General features: G+C 50.6%; 1 protein-coding gene and 1 non-coding gene across 2 annotated transcripts; one reads left to right on the forward strand and one right to left on the reverse strand.

The window, feature by feature from the left end:
- Positions 1-1,149: 1,149 nt before the first annotated feature.
- Positions 1,150-1,285, forward strand: LOC129683083 (small nucleolar RNA SNORA17). Its single transcript, XR_008721098.1, has one exon. It is a non-coding gene; the product is annotated as a small nucleolar RNA SNORA17 (small nucleolar RNA).
- Positions 1,286-3,281: 1,996 nt separating this feature from the next.
- Positions 3,282-18,290, reverse strand: Slc1a5 (solute carrier family 1 member 5). The gene is made up of 8 exons (XM_055615635.1): positions 17,169-18,290; positions 13,968-14,010; positions 13,057-13,104; positions 10,921-11,081; positions 7,494-7,727; positions 5,582-5,776; positions 5,369-5,503; positions 3,282-4,053 (listed from the first exon to the last, which is right to left on the reverse strand). The coding sequence occupies exons 1-8, from the start codon at positions 17,729-17,731 to the stop codon at positions 3,816-3,818; spliced, it is 1,617 nt and encodes a 538-aa protein (XP_055471610.1). The 5' UTR covers positions 17,732-18,290; the 3' UTR covers positions 3,282-3,815.
- Positions 18,291-18,551: the final 261 nt, after the last annotated feature.

Consider the following 18,551-nt stretch of genomic DNA (forward strand, 5'->3'; position numbering starts at 1 on the left):
ACTGGACCAGACAATGTAATGAATGTTGTAAGTCACCTGTGGTGCTGGAAATGGAATGCAGACCCTCGAGAAGAGCAGCCAGTGCTCTTCGCTGCTGAGACATCTCTCCAGCCCCATAAATATGTGTACTAAATGTATTACTTAATGTGGAAGAATGTTTGCCTGCATGTATGTGTGTGCACCGCATGCGTGCTTGGTACCTGTGGAGGTCAGAAGAGGGCATCTGATTCCGTGGGGCGTTATGGACGGCTGTGAGCCACCACGTGAATGCTGGGAATCAGTCCTCTCCAGGAGCAGCAGATGCTCTTAACTGCCGAGCCATCCTTTCACCCCTTAATGTATACGTGTGACTGTTTGGGTGAGTGTGTAGGTGACCACAGAGGTCAGGAGAAGGTGTGCACCCTCTGGAACTGGAGTATAGTTGTGAGCTATCAGGTTGGGGCTGGGAATGGAACCTGTCTTCTGTGGAGCTGACAATGCTCTTAAGTCCTGAACCATCTCTTCAGCCCCCTTTAATACGTATATTTTAAAGTATTTCACATTGTATTTGTGTATACACATATGTGCAACTTGTAGAAATCAGTTCTCTCCTTCCACTGTATGGGTTCCAGCGATGAGACTCAGGTCATCTGTCTCTGCAACAGGTGCCTGAACCCCCTGAACAGTCTTACCAGATCACATTTTTATTGTTGTTTTTTGTTTGTCTGTTTTTAAGACAGAGTTTCTCTGTGTAGCCCTGGATATCCTAGAACTTGCTCTATAGAGCAGGCTGGCCTCGAACTCATAGGTTTATCTTCCTTTGCCTCCCAAGTGCTAGGATTAAAGGCGTGCACCACCACTGCCTGGCCACAATGATTCTGATAAATTCAGTGAAGTCTAAACTTGACTTTGGTGTTAATATGCTTTGTGTGTTTAGTTGAAATATTTAAAACTATATATGTATTTTTGGAGATAGGATCTCACTGCTGGCCTGAAATTCATTATGTAGACCAGGCCGGCATTGAACACAGAGAGGTCTGTGTGCCTCTGCCTCTGAGGTACTAGGATTAAAGGCTAACAGTATTTCCTGAGACAGTGTCGCAGCCCAGGTTGCCCTTCAACTCCTGATTCTTCTTCCTGTGTCCTTTCCCAGGTAAAAACCTCCAACTCCCTGCCCCTAGAGGTGTAGCAGGTGTGGCTGCTGTGTCACATGAGTGTCAGTAGGTGGCCGAGAGGAGAGACGCTGTGTCTATTCTCCCTCAGTGTTCCAATCTGTGAAGACCTGAATGATTAGTAACCGAACAGTCCCTGGAAAGAGAGCTGAGATGACCAGCCGTCCAGCTCTGCCAGGACCAGCTACCAGGGCAGGGAGTGAGCCGGAGACTACAAGAACTGTGTCTGGGGGCCATAGAAGCCAGGTGGGACCCCAAGATAGACAACCCTTGCACGGGGCCACTTGAGGGGGCCTGAGAGAGGAGTGGAGAGAGCCCGAGATGACCACCAGACAGGCGCCATGGGATCAGGAAAGGGAGCTGGACTGAGATGAACAACAGTCGAGGTCTGTGCAGGCCCTGGGAATTGGGGCCAGACCATGCCTGGGATGACCCCTGCCTGGTGCCATGATGCATCAGAGGGTATAACACTCGTGAGATGACCCAGATAATCAAGAGACCCTGGGCACCAGTGAGAGGAGCACCTAAGTAGTGAGGATGGAAGAGAGAGAAACAGAAGGAAGAAGGATGTGGGCACAATGAAAAGAGGCAGAACTAGACCTGACGGTACTGAGGGACAGCCTGATATGAGCAGCCAGTGATGCCACCTACAACCGTGGTGGGGCCCTGGCCTGTGCTGTCACAGCGGGCCATGTCTGGGTCTATGGCTCTGCAGCAGTAGGGGTCTGTTACCAGCAAAGGTCAGGGGGACGTCTCTGGTCTGGGCTGCAGCCTGGGGACACACTGATATCTGAGGGCTGTGTAGAACTTGCCTCACCCTTCACCTGGGCATCATGGGAGAGCTGGCCTAGCCCCTAGCCAGCTGCCGTATTCTGGAGAGCCGGGCCCCACACACTGTAAGAGTTGCAGGTGAGCAGGCCCTGAGAATATGAGCATGGATGAGCTGTCACTCATCTCCTGTGTGGTGACGTGGGTGAGGGAGAGACGCCCTTCTTCCTCCCTTCTCACACTGAGATAGGTGGGAGTCCTGGCCCTGGGGTCAGAAGAGCAGGAGAGCTGGTTCTGCCCCTCACCAGCTGCAGCATTGGGAGAAATAGGCCCTGCACCTCGCCTGAGCAGCAATCAGCACAATAGAGCTGACCCTGATGGTGGAGTACAGGCAAAAAGGGCCCCAGTGTGTGAGTGTGGAAAACTGACCCTGCCTCTTGTCTGCCATGCATGTAGTGACATGAGTAAAGGAAGAGGCCCCCACGTCCTACCCTGCCACCTACGGCAGGTTGGAGAGCTGCCCCTGCCCCTCGCTTGCAGCAGCACTTAGCAGAGTAGGCCCTGAACCTTAGCTGGGCAGTACAGTTAGAGCTGGCCCCAAGGGCGCGGGGACAGGAGAGGTAGCACAGGAGAGCCAACACTGCCTCTTGTCTGCTATGCCATGGCACAGTCAAAGGCCTTGTCACCTATGGCAGGTGGGAGACGCAGCCCCAGGTCACCAGAGGGAGAGAACTGGCCATGTCCCTCTCCAGAGAGTGGGTCTGGTGCCTCACCTGAGCGGCAGGGTGGAGCTGGCCCGGTGCTGGTGAGCCAGCCCTGAAGGTGGAGGCCTGCGGCTGACCGGCTCAGATAGCTCAGGCCCAGACCCAGGGCTCTGAACTGGCCTACCCCAACATCCAACCCATCAGTGAACTGCTGGAGCACATGACAATCCCAAAGATAGTAAAGATCCAAAACTACAGGATCTCCATGACACATGGCATCAACAGGACATCCAAGAGGAGTCCCAGGGAGGTTCCAGTATTGACAGAGTAGCAGAAGCCAGAGGCCTAATACCAGAATGACTTGTTAATGGACATTAGCAAGCAAAGAAGCCTAGACAAAAGGGCATGCGAAGGGACACATCCATGACTCACTGTGGGAGACACTGACTCACTACAACTTCCACAACATCCTTCCCGCTCTGTTGGGAGGGAGCTAACAGGGGAAGAGGGTGGTTAGGGGGGAGGGAGAGGTGAGTGGGATTGGGGTGCATGATGTGAAATTCACAAAGAACCAATAAAAAGTTTAAAAAGCAACAAAACAAAAAACAAAACACAACAAAAAAAACCCTTGAACTTGCTTCCCAAATGCTGACACGCCTGATATTAGTCAGACTCTAGGGGATCTCATTTAATACATTTGACACCGTTTTATTGCTAAAAAACAATGTGCCCTGTAATGACAGTTATTTTTCCTTGGCTTTCCCCTGGGAGTGTTTGTTGTCACAAAGGGACTACTGGGAAGGTCACAGCACGCGCACACACACACACACACACACACACCACAGCAGCTATGGCCATTAACACATCACATCACAACAGTTTTGCCTTCAAAGGGTAAGAGAACTCTACAGGGCACCCCATGGCCTGAGACAGATAGGAGGGACAGCTCCAGGTGGCAGAGAATGTCATCTCCTTGGGTGTGTACAGGTTGGAGACATTTGCGTATACATTCATATATAAATACATGTACCCCAGCAATGAGGCTCCTAAGAGCCTTTCCAGGAATCAGACAGGGCCCTGGCTTCCTGCACTGTGTAAATAGCAGTGGAGCCCATACCTGTCCATTTAACCAGCCCTCATGACCCCCACTTCCAATGTGATATTGCCAGGGCACAGAAGTCCCTCCTGATATTCACATGACGGATTCCTTTTCGCAGGTGGCAGTAGCGTTCCCGGCCGGTCCTCGGTACTGTTTGAGAAGGGGGTTCCCTTCTTCTGTGGTGAGGGGCAGTGGATTCAGAGACACTTCATTCTTCACCTGGATCAATTCGGGCTCTGAGCTTGGGATCCTGGTACGATCCACATAACTTTGAAGCAGTCCAGCCCCAAACGCATCACCTTCCACATTGAGTACAGTACAGGACCTGTCCCTAAAAGGGTACAAGCAGCAACAAAGTGAGAGGGAAGGAAGAGGAGGCAGGAAAGCAGGGCCCAAATGGTCTGCCTTCTCCCACTAAAAATGCTGTTACGAGACAGGGTCTCTCAGCACAGCTTTCCTGGAACTCACTATGTAGACCAGGCTGGCTTCAAACTCAGTGATTCTCACCTGCCTCAGCCTCCCAAGCACTGGAAGATGTGTACTACCAACCTGGTTGAGGTGGTGGTGGCGGTGGCGGTGGCGGCAGCCTTTAATCCCGGCACTCGGGAGGCAGAAGCAGGCAGATCTCTGAGTTTGAGGCCAGCCTGGTCTATTGAGTTCCAGGACAACCAAGGCTACACAGAGAAACCCTGTTTTAAAAAACAAACAGACAAAACAGAACAAAAAACAAAACAAAACAAAAAAACCCAAACGAATGATGTGCATCTGACAATCTTATGAGACAGCATCTCTTACTGAACTGAACATAATGACATCTGTCAGTCAGACTGACCAGCCAATGAGCTCAGAGATCCATCTGTCTCTGCCCAGCCCAAGTTTTCTGAGGCAGGTGGATCTCTGTGAGTTTGTGATGAGGCCTGCTCCTTTTAGGTGACATAACTATACTTACTTTTGTTTCAGGCCTAACAGTCACATCATCTCAGCTTATCGCTCTAGGGAAAAGCTCTCTGTGCAAGGTCAGGTTGACAAAAAAACGATGTTAATGTTTAGCATACTCTACGGCTTGATATTCCTAGAAATTCTCCAATCATAACAAACACAGCCAGCCCCAGCTGCCAGGCACACTTTCAAGGCTAGCTACAACTGCTTTGTCTAGTTAGCAAAAACACCTTGAGGCAGAGATGACTGCCCTGTGCCACCATCCTTCCCCCTGTAGGAGCTGATTGTGGTTTTTTGCCTTGATAAGCTGATTGTGGAAGACAACCAATGTCACAATTTGGCTCAGGTGTCCACTGTGTCCCCGATCATGGCCAGGGGTCATTCTTTGGCTGTTGTGCTCATTAAACCATCTAGGTCTAACCGAGACCAGTATCTGAGTGGTTTGTGCTGCTTCCTCTGGACCCTAACATTCAAGGCCTGGTCTACAAAGCAAATCCAGGATAGCCAAGGCCACACAGAAAAACCCTGTCTCGAAAAACAAACAACAAACAAAAAAAACAAAACAAACAACCCCAGGGTACTAACCATCCCCATGAATGGGACAATTAAGTTCCCACCTGCATCTTCTAGACCTGTCTTGTCTTCATGTCCTCATGCCCTTTCCCAGGAGACTCCTCAGTCCCCCAAACTCCCAAGGCTCCACTCACACTAGCCAGTCCACGGCCAAGATCCAGGAGATGTCACTGACAGGGAGGTTGACTGCTTCCAAGATGGTGGCAAGGGTGAGGATGCCCCCTGCAGGGATGCCTGCTGCTCCCACGCTGGACGCAGTGGCTGTGACCCTGGGGAAGGAGGAGGAGAGGTGAGGAAGCTGCAGCAGTGATGGAGGCAGGGCTCCTGCCACAGCGCCTCGCACTCACAGGATGATGATGATCTTCACGAAGTTCAGGGACACCCCATTTAGTTGTGCAATGAACACCGCCGCCACACACTGGAACAGCGCCGCCCCATCCATGTTGACCGTGGCACCAATGGGAAGGATGAACCGACTGATATGTTTGGACACACCGTTCTTCTCCTCTACACACTTCATCATCAGGGGCAAGGTGGCAGAGCTGAGGGAGAACATCACACTGGGTGAACCCGGGCAGGCACTCCTGGACCACAAAGGCTAGGCCGGCCCAGTAGCCACTCTGGGGGTCCAGCCCCAGCTGAGGACCTCACCTACCGATCAGCCCTACCCACCTCATCCAGAGGCCCCACCCACCTGCTCAAAACCCCCTTCCTCCCGCTAAACAGACGGCTCCTGAACAGTACTGGGAGTGTAGTATGAGGCCTCCGCAAACACCTGCAGAAGGCTGGATGTGGTGAATGTTTGTAACCTCAACACCTGGGAGGCTGAGAACCAAGGTTCTTTTGTATGGGTATGCATGTTTGTTTTTTGTTTTTTTGTTTTTGAGACAGGGTCTCACTATGTATGTAGTTGGCCTAGAATTTGCTATGCAGAACAGGCTCTCTTCGAATAGAGCTCAGATTCTCCTACCACTGACTCCCAAGTGCTGGGATTCAAGCGCCACCATACCCGGAAGGATTCCAAGTTTGAGAGCAGCCTAGGCTAACCCAGTGAGACCTTGCCTCAAAACCAAGAGGGCTGGAATGTAGGTCAGCGGTTAAGCATGTGCCTAGATGGCCCCAGTTAGGGCTGATGGGTGTGGCTCTGTGATGGGGCTCATCCTTAGCACAAACAAGGTCATGGTTTCAATCCAAAGCACCACAAAGGTGGGGGGGGAGGGATAAGGTAAAGGTGTTTGTTGCCAAACCCAACACCCTGAATTCAACCCCAGTAGAAAAAAGGCTCCATGTCCCCAAGTTGTCCTCTGACCTCCATTGATGTACAAACATATACGAGAATAAATGTTTTTTTTTGGTTGGGTTTTTTTTTTTTTTGAGACAGGGTTTCTCTGTGTAGCCCTAGCTATCCTGGGAACTCATTCTGTAGACCAGGATGACCTCAAAACAAACTCAGAGATCTGCCTGCCTCTGAGATCAAAGGGGTGTGCCACCACCGCCTGGCTAAGAATAAATGTTAGAAAAAAACCAAAAGGCTGGGGAGATGGTTTTGGTTGTACAAACATGATGATCAGAGTTCAATTCCACATACCCATGTAAAAATCAGACACACAGTCCAAATTTCTATGATCCTAGCACCCCTACAGAGACAGAAGGTGGGGATCCCAGAAACTTGAAGGCCAGCTAGCCTGAATACACAGAGGCAAACCAAAGACAATCAAAGAAGGTAGGAGGTAAGGAGGGTACCTGTAGTGTCCTCTGACGTACACACACACTGCATTGTGAGCTTACACTCACATGTGTACAGCACACACAAACGAGAGAAGAAAAAAGCGACAGAAAGAAAAGGCTAAGTCAGTAGTTGTCTCATTCTTTTCGAGGGCAGTAGACTCGAGAGCCCCAAGCAACTAAGAAGGAGGGCTGGAGAGATGGTTCAGTGGTTAAGAGCAATGGTTGCTCTTCCAGAGGACCTAGGTTCAATCCCCGGGACCCACATGGTGGCTCATAGCTGTACATACAGTCCCAGGGCAATCAAACACCCTCCTCCTGGCCTCTGTAGAGGCCCTGCAGACACTGCAGACGTACATTCAGGTAAGACACTGATGGTACACGTAACATACAAAATAAGAAAAGAAAAACCGTCACAGAGAAAAAGGACATCTGTGTTCACATCAAAGAGCCCTGGTCACAATATTTCACAGGTCTTCAAACAGCAAAACCCGCTCCCAGGTCCCTTTGTTACATCTGGTTAGCAGGGCTCACCTAGAAGAGGTCCCAAAAGCTGTGGCCAGTGGCGTCGTGATGCCCCACAGAAACCTATAGGGGTTTTTTCGGGTGAAGATGAAGTAGATGAGAGGCAGAACCAGGAGCCCATGAATGGCATGGCCCAGCAGGCAACAGATGATGTATTTGCCGAGGCGGATGAAGAGCTGGTTGATGTCTTTCACCTCCACAATCTTGCTGGCCACCAGGAACAAGATGCCCACAGGCGCGTACCTGATCATCAGGGAAGACACATGGCTGCTGCAGACTCTGTGACTGTCCCAGCACTGCAGCTGACCACATTTCCCAGCCTCTCCCTGAAGTCTGGAGTTGCCCAGGGAGCCACCTTTGTCCTGTGAGAGACTCTTGTAGACACGCTTCTTCCCTTTGAAGCCCGCACGCTCCCATACCTGCCTGAACAGTGGCTTTTGATCTAGACTTGACATCGAATGAGAGAAAGAAGCACCCACCACTGACTCATTTCCTTTCGGCTTGCTTGGTATAGCAACTGCTGACAGGAACACACTCTCAGAAAAAAAGAAAAAGTGTGACTGGGTCACGCTAACTCCTAGGTCTATGGCACTTGCAGCATAGCCAACCCTAAACCTTTGATCATGGCTGACTGATACCCCGCTAGGGAGTTCCTATTATAAGCACGGTGGTCGTAGCTAGTAGAGCCAACACTGAACATGTGTCTAAAACAGACTACAAAGCTGCCATCCCAGACTTAGGAAGTTAAGGCCAAGGCCAGGGTCTGAAGAGATGTCTCAGCAGATCACTGGCTGCTTTTCAGTTTCCAGAACCCACATGGTGGCTCATAACAGCCTGGAACTCCAGCTCCAGGGAATCTGAAACTTTCTTCGAACCTCCACCGGCACTGAATGCACAAGGCACTCAGGCATACATGCAGGCCAAACACTCATCCACATAAAATTTAAATTATTATATATAAATACAAATTTATATAATTATATTTAATATACATTATATATAAATATATTTCTATATAAGTTTATATATATGAATGTTAAAGGCATAAAACCCTGTCTCAAAAAGTAAAACGAAGGCTGACAGGTATGGCTCAGTGATTGATTGAGCCCCTGCCTAGAATCCCCCAGTGAGGGGCTAGAGGTGTGTCTTAGTGGTAGCCTAAAGCCATGCTTTTAGTCTTCACCACAAAATAAATAAAACACCAACCAGGCAATGTAACGCTACTGACCTTCAGGAATTGCTACAGGATGAAGTGAGACACTAGCTGGGAGGCATTTGTACCCACTTCTGGTGCAACTACCATCCCTGTCTCCTAGAGCAAAGACTCCCATGGTGATCCTGTTGTCAGCCAGGTTTCCCAATACCCTCTTGCCCAGCTGGCCAAGGCTGATTGTCTCCTCAGCTCTTTTTTCTTTACACAAAAGAAAGGTGCCAGTTCCTAGCCATTTGTGCAATTAGGGAGGGCCAGTTGGCCAAGTCCTAGCCACTTAGACTTGCCTAGAAATTTATAAGCACAAATGCTTAAATAAATATTTGCCATTGTTTATTCTGAGCATGGGACAGACCAGGTACTGTCCAGAGAACAGTACAGGTTATTAACTCTTTTGTGTCCTTTGAAGCAGCTGGCACCACCTCCATTTTCTGTGGAGAAAAACTGTGGCATAAGGAAGTTAAGTTTAATTTTGAGTACAGCACCCATCTGGTAAAGGGCAGCACCAGTGCAGGAAACCAAGCTGCCTTGGAAGCTGTTCTTACCCACATCACCACCTTGATGATCCATCTTAGGGCTCTTACTGATCAAGACACACTAGGGACAGGCATGCAGCTCAGTGGTAGAATCTAGAACCTCCCAGTGAGGGGCTGGGGTGTGGCTCAGCCAAAGATTACTTACTTAGCAGTTACTTGGCTCTGGGCCAGATTCCCAGTGCCACACACACAAACAGCACCCAAGTGTGGTTGTGGACACCTATATTTCCATCACTCAGGTGCAAGAGTGGAGGAATATTGAGTTTGAGGCAAGCCTGAGCTACATAGTCAAACCCTATTTCCAAAAATCTACAACAAAAAGGCATGAGCAATGAGCATGGCAGTTGTTTTGTTTTGGAGATAGGAATTCTCTGTGTAGCCCTGGCTAACCTGGACTTGCTTTGTAGACCAGGCTACCATTGAACTCACAGAGATCCACCTGCCTCTGCCTCCCCCAGTGCTGAGATTACAGATGTGCGCCACCACACCTGGTTTTGTTTTGCTTAGCTTTGGAAGTGTTGCCTCACTTGATTGGTACTGGCTATGTAGAACAGGCTGGACTTAAATCAACAAACATCTACCCTCTTGCCTCTGCCTCCCAAGAACTGAGATTAAAGGCATGTTCCACCATACCTGCCTAAAAATTTTCCCATTTTTTTCTGTGTATGAGTGTTTTGCCTACATGTATATCTATTCATCATGTTCATCCTGGGGGCCCTAAGATGCCGGTGGTGGTGGTGGGGTCTGATCTCCTGAAACTGGAGTTATAAATGATTATGAGCCACCATGTGGGTGTTTGAAATCAAACCTAGATCCTCTGGAAGAACACTGAATGCGCAAGGTGCTTTTGCTTGTATGTCTGTGCACCACATGGGTGCAGTGCCCACACACGTCAGAAGTGGGCAACGGATCCCCTGGACCTGGAAGATGCTTGCAATGCTGGCTAACTGACCCAGGTCCTCTGGAAGCCACGCCAGGGCTATTAACCACTGAGCCATCTCTCCAGCCCCAGGAAAATTCTGTATGTTGTAATCTGGAGAGCTTTAAAATATAAAATGTTTGGTTTGATTTAGTTTAAGTAGCCATCTTGTCTTTTCAGATCCAGGCAGGGTAGGTGGAGTTGACATGAGACCAGATGGACATGGGGAAAGCCGGAGGCCTCTGGGTGTGGTTCTCACTTTCATTTCCTGCAGTCATTTAACAAAAACCGAAGGATGGTGCGCCTGTTGGGAGCTGCTAACTAGTTTCCTAAGTGGCCAGGCACAGGGGTGGAGCACATGACCCTGTGAGGCTAGCACTGTCTGGCTGCGTGACAGATACCCGGACCCCAAACAAACCTCTCCTGTGTTTTCGTGATTCACCTACTCTGTGGGAACCAGGTATGGCAGGTACTGTCCCAGATCCTCAATTCAAAACAAGCCATGTTATTACATTAAAAGCTGTGCCACATCAGTTTGGCTGTCATCCATCACCTTCTAGTACAATAAAGGAGGCAAATGCATCAGTCCCAATGCCAATGGAATACCAGGATAGTTACCCTTTTTATATAAGAGGAAACTGAGGCACAGGGAAGGCTCGTCATTCACACAGCCAGGGAATGGTGGACACTAGATTTGAATGCAGACTCCTTTGGGCTCTGGGGAGCACGTCGGTACCAGAGACATGGCCATCCTCCATCCCCATCACCTACCACATAATCCAGGAGACCAGGACCATAGTGGCATCGTTGAAGGAGTTGAAGAAACGAATGAGCAGTTCACCGTCAGGCCCCAGCTTCCTCAGGGCCACACCAAAGACGATAGCGAACATCACCAGACCCAGGATGTTCATGCCATCCTCCTCACACCTCACCTTTGGGGAGGAGACAGGGCAGGCAGACAGAGAGAGCATTAACCCATTGGTACAGCTACAGTACCTGTCCTAGGCTGCCAAAGCCCAGGAAGCTAGATCAGGGCTCACCACAGGGAGCAGGGCTGGAACTAACCAGTCCTGCTTTTTATTTATTAATTATTATTATTATTATTATTTTGGTCAGCTTTACACAGGCTAGGTTATCTTGGAAGAAGGAACAACCTCAGCTGAGGAGCCATCATATTGGCTGTAGGCAAATCTATACAGTATTTTCTTGATTAATAACTGATGTGGGAGGCCCCAGCCCACTGTGGTTAAGAGTGTTACCCTGGGGCAGGTGGGTTCTGGATTCTATAAGCTGGCTGAGCAAGCCAGTAAACAGTATTTCTCCTTGGCCCCTGCTTAAGATCTTGCTGCCAGATCCCTGCCCTGTGTCTCTTTGTGACACACTGTGGATACAGCTAAAGGTAAAACAAACCCTTTCACTGGACATGATGGCGTATGCCTTTAATCCTGCACTCTGGGAGGCAGAGATGGGCGGATCACTGTGAGTTCGAGGCCAGCCTGGTCTACAAAGCAAGTCCAGATAGCCAAGGCTAACAGAGAAACCCTATCTTGGAAAAACAAACAAACAAACAAACAAAAAAAAAAAAAACAAAAAAACAAACAAACAAAAAAAAAACAACCAACCAGCCAACCAAAAAACTCTTTCCTTTCCAAGCTGCTTTTGGTCATGATGTTTCTTACAGCAATAAAAAGCAAACTAAGAGAGTACCCAAGCAAGGTAGGTACTGACAGGAGTTATCAGCTGGGAGTAGATGGGGCTGGAGTAGATAGATTTTGGACCCCAGCATTCATGTATGTCACAACATGGCTGTCCTACCAACACCTCTAACCCCATCTCCAAGGAATCAACAACTTCTTCTGGCCTCTATGCACGAAAGCAACATGCATCTATCAATCAATCTTTTAAAAAGGTGGGGGTGGGGTGGGGGAGGAACTTGCCACCAAGCCTGATCACCCAGATCTGATTCTAGGGAGACCTACTCAGTAAAAGAGAACTGACTCCCACAAGCTGTCCTCTGACCTCTACATATGTCCCCCCACACATGCATTCACATGAGGCTCTAGAGAGCAGAACCCAGAAATGAATATAAACTGAGCATTCAAAGAACAAGGAGAAACATACCCTTGCTAACAGGAAATGAACTAGGCAGACACAGAGGAGCCGGGGGGCTGGAGGCATGGCTTGGTATTGAGGGCTTGCCCAGCAGGCATCAGGGAAGAGTTGGTCCCAGAATCTCAGGAGATATTAAGGAACACGGAATTTCATAGGGTCTCATAATCCAGGCTAGCCTCTGAACCTCATAGGGATCCAGAGATAACCCTGAACTTTTTGATCCTCGTGCCTCCATATCCCCAGTGTAGGGTGATAGGCACACACTACCATTTCTGGTTCATATGGCGCTAGGGACAGAATCTGGGCTTCATCCATGCTAAATAAACACTCCACCCACTGAGCTGCAGCCCCAGCTCCAAGGACTACAGACATGGCCCTGGCTGTCCTGGAACTCTATACACCAGGCTGGCCTCAAACTCAGAGATCAACCTGCCTCTGCCTCCCGAGGGCTGGGATTAAAGGCCTGTGCCGACACCATCTTAGACTGAAAACTTTAAATCAAATTTCACACTATACCTTTTTTTTTTTTTTTCCTTCAAATGTGCTTGCCTGCACTATCTATGTGAGGGTGTCGGACCCCCTGGAACTGGTGTTACAGACAGTTGTGAGCTGCTGTGTGGGTGCTGGGAATTTAACCCAGGAAGAGCAGCCTGTACTCTTAACCACTGAGCCATCTCTCCAGCCCCCACACCGTATGTTTTTTGGGGGGAAGGCTCAAACAGCAAAGGGTAGAAGGCAAACTGAAAAGCCCCAATGGGCCAGCGGCATAGCTTCCTCAGTCCCTGCCCTGCTCACCTGGACCGTGGTTTCGTTGATCTCTCTGTGTGGACAGTGGTTGACTCGCTGCAGACAGGGTTGAAAGGATTAGTGCCAACTGTCATCATGGCTCCCAACTACCATGCTGGGAACAGCAATGCCCAGAACCTGCTCCACCCTGGCCCCTCCCATCTTCCCACCCACTGCCTTCTGAAATAGTCTTTGTAACCCAGGCTGGCCTAGAATTCCCTATGTGGCCAAGGATGACCCTGAGCTTCTGAAATGTCTTTACTCCTCCTTATTGCTGGAATCACAGGTGCGCCACTATGCCTGCTGTATGCAGGCATGGATGGAACCCAGGGTTTCACAGATGCTAGGTACGCTCTCTGCCCATGAGCCACAGCCCCAGTGGCAAGGACTGCACACTAACCTGAGTTTAAATATAAATTTCACTAAACTTTCGGGAGATTCAAAAGACAAAGAGGGGGAAGAGGGGGCGCCTGGCGGCCAGGCTCTGTTGAACCTCCACCATTCAGCTCACCTGTAGTGCCCATGAGTCGGTTTTGGATACATACGAGGTAGCATACTGCAGATGGAGTGAGGGAAGAATAACCTTGAACTCCTGATCCTTCCCCATCAACTTCCCAAGTGCTGGGATTATAGGTAAGAGCCATCATGCCCAGTTTCATTTATTGAGACACTATCTCCTTGGGTAGCCTGAACTCTCTATGCTCTTACCTCAGCCTTTCTGAGCTAGAATTACAGGCTCCACCAAGGCTCTCACATATTTTCATTTCTTTCTTTTTAAAATTTAATTTTATTGGTGTGTGTGTGTGTGTGTGTGTGTGTGTGTGTGTGTGTGTGTGTAAAACCCCCGGCAAGTTAGTACATGCATTTTCCTTTTTTCTGCCCATCGCCACCCGGCTCCCAGCACATCCCATAGGACTTACAGATCGAAATGCAGCAGACACCAGATTGGAGGGGAAAACATCCCTGCAGAAATAGACAGTGTTGTTAAGATGCTGTGATGAGAGTGTGGGGACGAATCAAACAGGAGAGGGACAGGGCAGGCCTCTCTTGGTTGTTAAAGAAAAGGGTCTCGTGTAGCCAGGCTGGCCTCAAACTCACTGTATAGCTATGCAGCTGAAGGTGAGCTTAAACTTCCGACCCTCCTGCCTCCACCTCCCAAGTGCTAGGATTACAACCATGTTCTTCATGACACACATACCCCACTCCAAAATTTTTCTTTGGATAGTCTCTTGCCTCGTAGCCCTGGCTGGCCTTGAACTCACAGGGATCCACCTGCCTCTGCCATCGTGCTGGGACTGAAGGCATGTGCCACCATGGCCAGCCATAAACATTTGTTTACTCACTGGGGAGCATATGTGTGCCCCCATTTGAGTGCAGGAGTCGGTTTTTCCATCTATTGTATAGTTCCGGATTTCAAACTCAGGTTTTCAGGCTTGGCAACAAAAGTACCTAAAGCCCTGAGCCACACACACCCCCCCCAAGTCCTTTTGATTTTTTTTTTTTTCCATTATAGAACCTTGCCCATTCTACCACTGAACCACATCCTCGGTGCTCTTTATTTTTTGAAACAGGGTCTTGCTAAGTTATCTAGGCTGGCCTCAGACATGTGTGATCCTTCAGACCTCAGACTAGCTGGAGATACAGACAGTCCAACACCACCGAGCCAGCACACCTTTTCCAGGATGTGGAAGTTTCAACTGGCCTCTTCTGGCCCCAGGAAGCTGGTATTTTCAGAACCAAGGGATTGTGAGTTAGGGAAAAAAAAAAAATACTGGGCTTTTGAGAAGCAGCCAAGGGCAGGGTCATACCAGGCCTCAACTCCGCCCCCAGAAACCATTTAATACCCTGGGCGTCTTGCATCAGCTACTTCTACTTCCTGGAGGGCTCAGGTCAAGTTTATCCCTAAGGGACAGGCTGGTGGGTTGAGGGGTGAGGCCTGGGCTTGATGAATGGTGACAGGCTAAGAGCTGGTGACAAGGGACGGCTGTTCTGGCCATGAATATTCATCTGTTCTTGCATGGCCACTTGTGTGTGTGTGTCTGCCATATGCCCCGTGGGGCACTACTGCTTTACACAGACAACTCCTTTTTAACTGAAGGGACTGTAGGTATGTTGGTGCAAGCATGGGGACTGCTGCAAGGACAAGGCTACACAGCATGACCCTGTCTCAAAAATCCACAAATAAACAAAATACAAACTAAACAAAAACAACAAGGAAAATTGAGACACAGAAAGTAAAAAACAAACAAACAAACAAACAAACAAACAAAAAAAAACTAGCCCAAGGAAGTGAGAGTTTGTCCTGGTGCAGGCTGGCCTAGAACTCCTGATCCTCTTGCCTCCACCTCACCAGTGCTGGGTCTTGGCACTGTGGGTCACCACGTTTGACTTGTACTGCCCATTTGAGCATGGGTTTGAGCATTCACACGGCTGGTGGCATGATTGAAAGTGGCTCCATGCTGGGCAGTGGTGGCACTTGTCTTTAATCCCCGCACTCAGGAGGCAGAGGCAGCTGGATCTCTGAGTTCCAGGACAGCCAAGGGCACACACAGAGAAACTGTCTCTAAAAAACACACTAGAGAAACAAACAAACAATGTGGTTCCATGAAGAGTGCTAGTGGGGGAGATATGAGGTTCAGGCAGGCTAGAAGACAGATTACCAGCTCACATACGGCAGCTTTCAACCTCATCTAACTACAGTCCCGGGAAATACAACCACCTTCTTTTGGCATCTGTAGGCACCAGGCACACAGTAGTGCAAACATACACGCAGGCAAGACACCCATACACATAAAATAAGGGTAAGAATGTATAGGTGCCCAGTCCCTGATGGATATGTGTGTCTCACTGCCAGTTGAAGGCCACGTGTGTTTGAGTGCCTGTGTGCACTTGCGTGCCAGCTGGTTGTGAAGAATTCTGGCTAAGACTGAGGGTGGTCAGCCAGCCAAGTGTGAGTTCCAGCTGTTTTGAGCGAGAGTGGGAGGAAAAACCGCTGTTCATAAACAGCCTGAAGGCGGGTGTGCCCGTTTGCAGCCCAGGGCAGGGCCCAGGATCCAGCTAATCTCCACCAGCCAGAAGGTATACTCAATTCAGGGCCAAGGGCCCAGTCTGTGGCCCAGCAGCAGAGGATGCTGTTTTCTGACTCACAGTTTCCTCCCGTCTTCTCTTCCAGTCCCCAATCTGAAGACACTGAATCAGAGGCCTCATGGCAAGGCCACATGGACTGGGAGTCTAGAGTTGTCAAAAGTGGAGAGTGTACAGGAGGGTTCAGTGCCCCCTCCCGCTTGGGGGGGGAGGCACTAAAGGGCAGCAGAAAGGAGGAAATGAGATGGTGAGGCAGGGAGGGAGAAGGCACCGGAAGGCTGGCTGCCTGGCCCAGCTGAACTAGAGGGGTTAGGGAGAGTACGAAGCTGTGTCCAGGTGACCTTCAAGGACACTCATTGCTGGGAATCAGGAAACCCCTCACATCACCACTGGGCCTCCAGCGGCTCCCTGGGTCTGAATCTTAATCCAGGAGCCCCATCTCTGTCCTTTGCCTCTCCATAGTTTGAACAGCTGTTTTTCTGTGGGGCATACTTTCTTTGGGGGGGGGGGCGGGAAGGGGCTTGGCTCTGGCTCTTTTCCTTAGGGCAGACCTTGTATCTCTTCTGACACTCCCCTTACAAGCAAGAAGGCCGAGGCAGGACTGCTGGGAGAGCAGCCTGAGTTATTTGTGAGCTACTCGTAGCCTTGTTTTCAGTAAGGAAAATGATGCTCTGTCATTCCCGTCAACTGGGGGATAGAGGCAGGAAGAACTCCTGTTCAAGGCAATGCTTGGCTGTGGAGATCCTGTATACTCTGTCTTCAAAAACATAACAAGACTAGGAATGAGTACTCTTCTTCCCTATGTCTAGATCCGCCCCCAAATTTAGGGAACTTCCGTAAAAGTTCCCCCACTCGTCACCATTACCTCGTGTTTGCCTAGACTCTAGAAGGCATGTCTCACTCTGGAGGACCCAAAGTCCCATTCTTTGTCACTAGTGGTGGTACACACGTGTAATCCCTGCACCCGAGAGGGTAAAGAAGACAGACTGCTCGCTTGCACCGGGCCCTTCCCACCCCAATGCCCGGCGGTAACACACCTTAGAAGGTCCAGGAAGGAATCCAGCACCTCCTTGGTGGGTGTATTGTGGACACTAGGGTTTCGGACCGAGTCGTTGACGGGGGTAAAGGCGGCGCCCGGCTTCAGCACCAAGGCCACGCCTACGCCAAGCGCGGACGCGAGCAGTGTGGTGACCAGGAAAAAGAGCAGCGCCCAGGCACCCACACGGCCGAGCGCGCTAGGGTCCAGGCTGGCCGCACCTCCGATCAGGCTGCACACCACGAGCGGCAGGATGATCATCTTCAGCAGCCGCAGCAGCAGCTCTCCCGGGAAGTAGAAAGCAGCCAAGCGCGCGGGGCCCAGCGCTTCAGCTCCGCCTGCCGCCAAGACCCCCAGCCCTAGCACCACTCCGGCCACCACCGCCACCACCGTGAGCAGCACCAGCAGGTTGGCGCGAAGGCAGCGGCGCACCTGGTGCCAGGAACTGCAGCAGCCACCTGCTGTCGAACCCTTGTCCTCTTTGGAGCCCAGAGCGGGGCCACCGTTCGCGGTGGGATCCACCGCCACCACTTTGGGGTCGGCCTTAGGGGGATCCACGACCATGCTGAGCCGCAATTGCGGGTTCCTTGCGCGCCTAGAGCCTGGGCAATGTCCTTAGGACGGAGAGCGGAAGCTAGAACTTCGCAGCGGTCCTGGAAGTTGTGCGTCCCACCCGCTCTCGGAGGCTGGAGGGTCCTAAGTTCCTCGGGAGGCTGAGTGCCAAGAACCCTTTACTTTTCCAGGCGGTGTCGAATCTCCGAAAACTGGGAGCTGAGAGCACCTAGGTTGCTTTTCTTTTTTGTTGGGGGGCGGGAAGGACAGTTCTTCAGGCCAGGGCGTGGGATGAGGGGTGTCTTTGCTTCCAAGGATTGAGGACGCTCAGGTGGCCGAGATCTTCAAGAAGTTCAACTTAGGTGGCGTAGATCCAGGATGCCTGGCTCCGGGAGACCTGGATCCCAAAGCTGGGGCACCCGCTCTCGGACACGTGGGTCCTGGAGACGGAGGGTCTGCGGCCCTGGAGAGGAAGTCAGATTTCTGGATGCATAATAGGCAGCGGCCCGGGAGCGTAGAAAGTGGCGCCAACGAGGATAGGAAACACCTCCCTGGCGGCGCCGAGTGTCCTCTGAGAGGGCTAGACCGAAGCAACTAAGATTAAAGGTGGAGGGCGGGGCTTGGGAAGGCGGGGGCCAGTCCGCTAGCACTGATTGGTTACGGAGCGTTTGGCGCCAGGTGGCGAGCGAGGGGCGGAGCCAAGATCAAAAAGGAGCTGGTCACCCAACCAAGGCTGAATAATAATACCCAGCAATGGGCGTGACCAGAAAGGGGCGGGGCATTAGGAATCTATCCAAACCACACCCATCCACGTGTACCCCATCCGGGCCAA

The sequence above is a fragment of the Psammomys obesus genome, unplaced genomic scaffold (assembly GCF_907164565.1).
Source record: "Psammomys obesus unplaced genomic scaffold, mPsaObe1.curated_primary_1811, whole genome shotgun sequence".
NCBI classification, from domain to species: Eukaryota; Metazoa; Chordata; class Mammalia; order Rodentia; family Muridae; genus Psammomys; species Psammomys obesus.

Bases quoted from the DNA above. Each gene is read 5' to 3' on its own strand.
- Slc1a5 (XM_055615635.1), bottom strand. From the start codon at position 17,731: ATGGTCGTGGATCCCCCTAAGGCCGACCCCAAAGTGGTGGCGGTGGAT. The intron at 13,105-13,967 runs GTAAGTCCTATG...CCCTGTCTGCAG, and splicing joins TGTCTGCTGCATTTCGATCT to CGAGTCAACCACTGTCCACA. The intron at 5,777-7,493 runs GTGAGCCCTGCT...GTTCTCCCTCAG, and splicing joins GCTTTTGGGACCTCTTCTAG to CTCTGCCACCTTGCCCCTGA.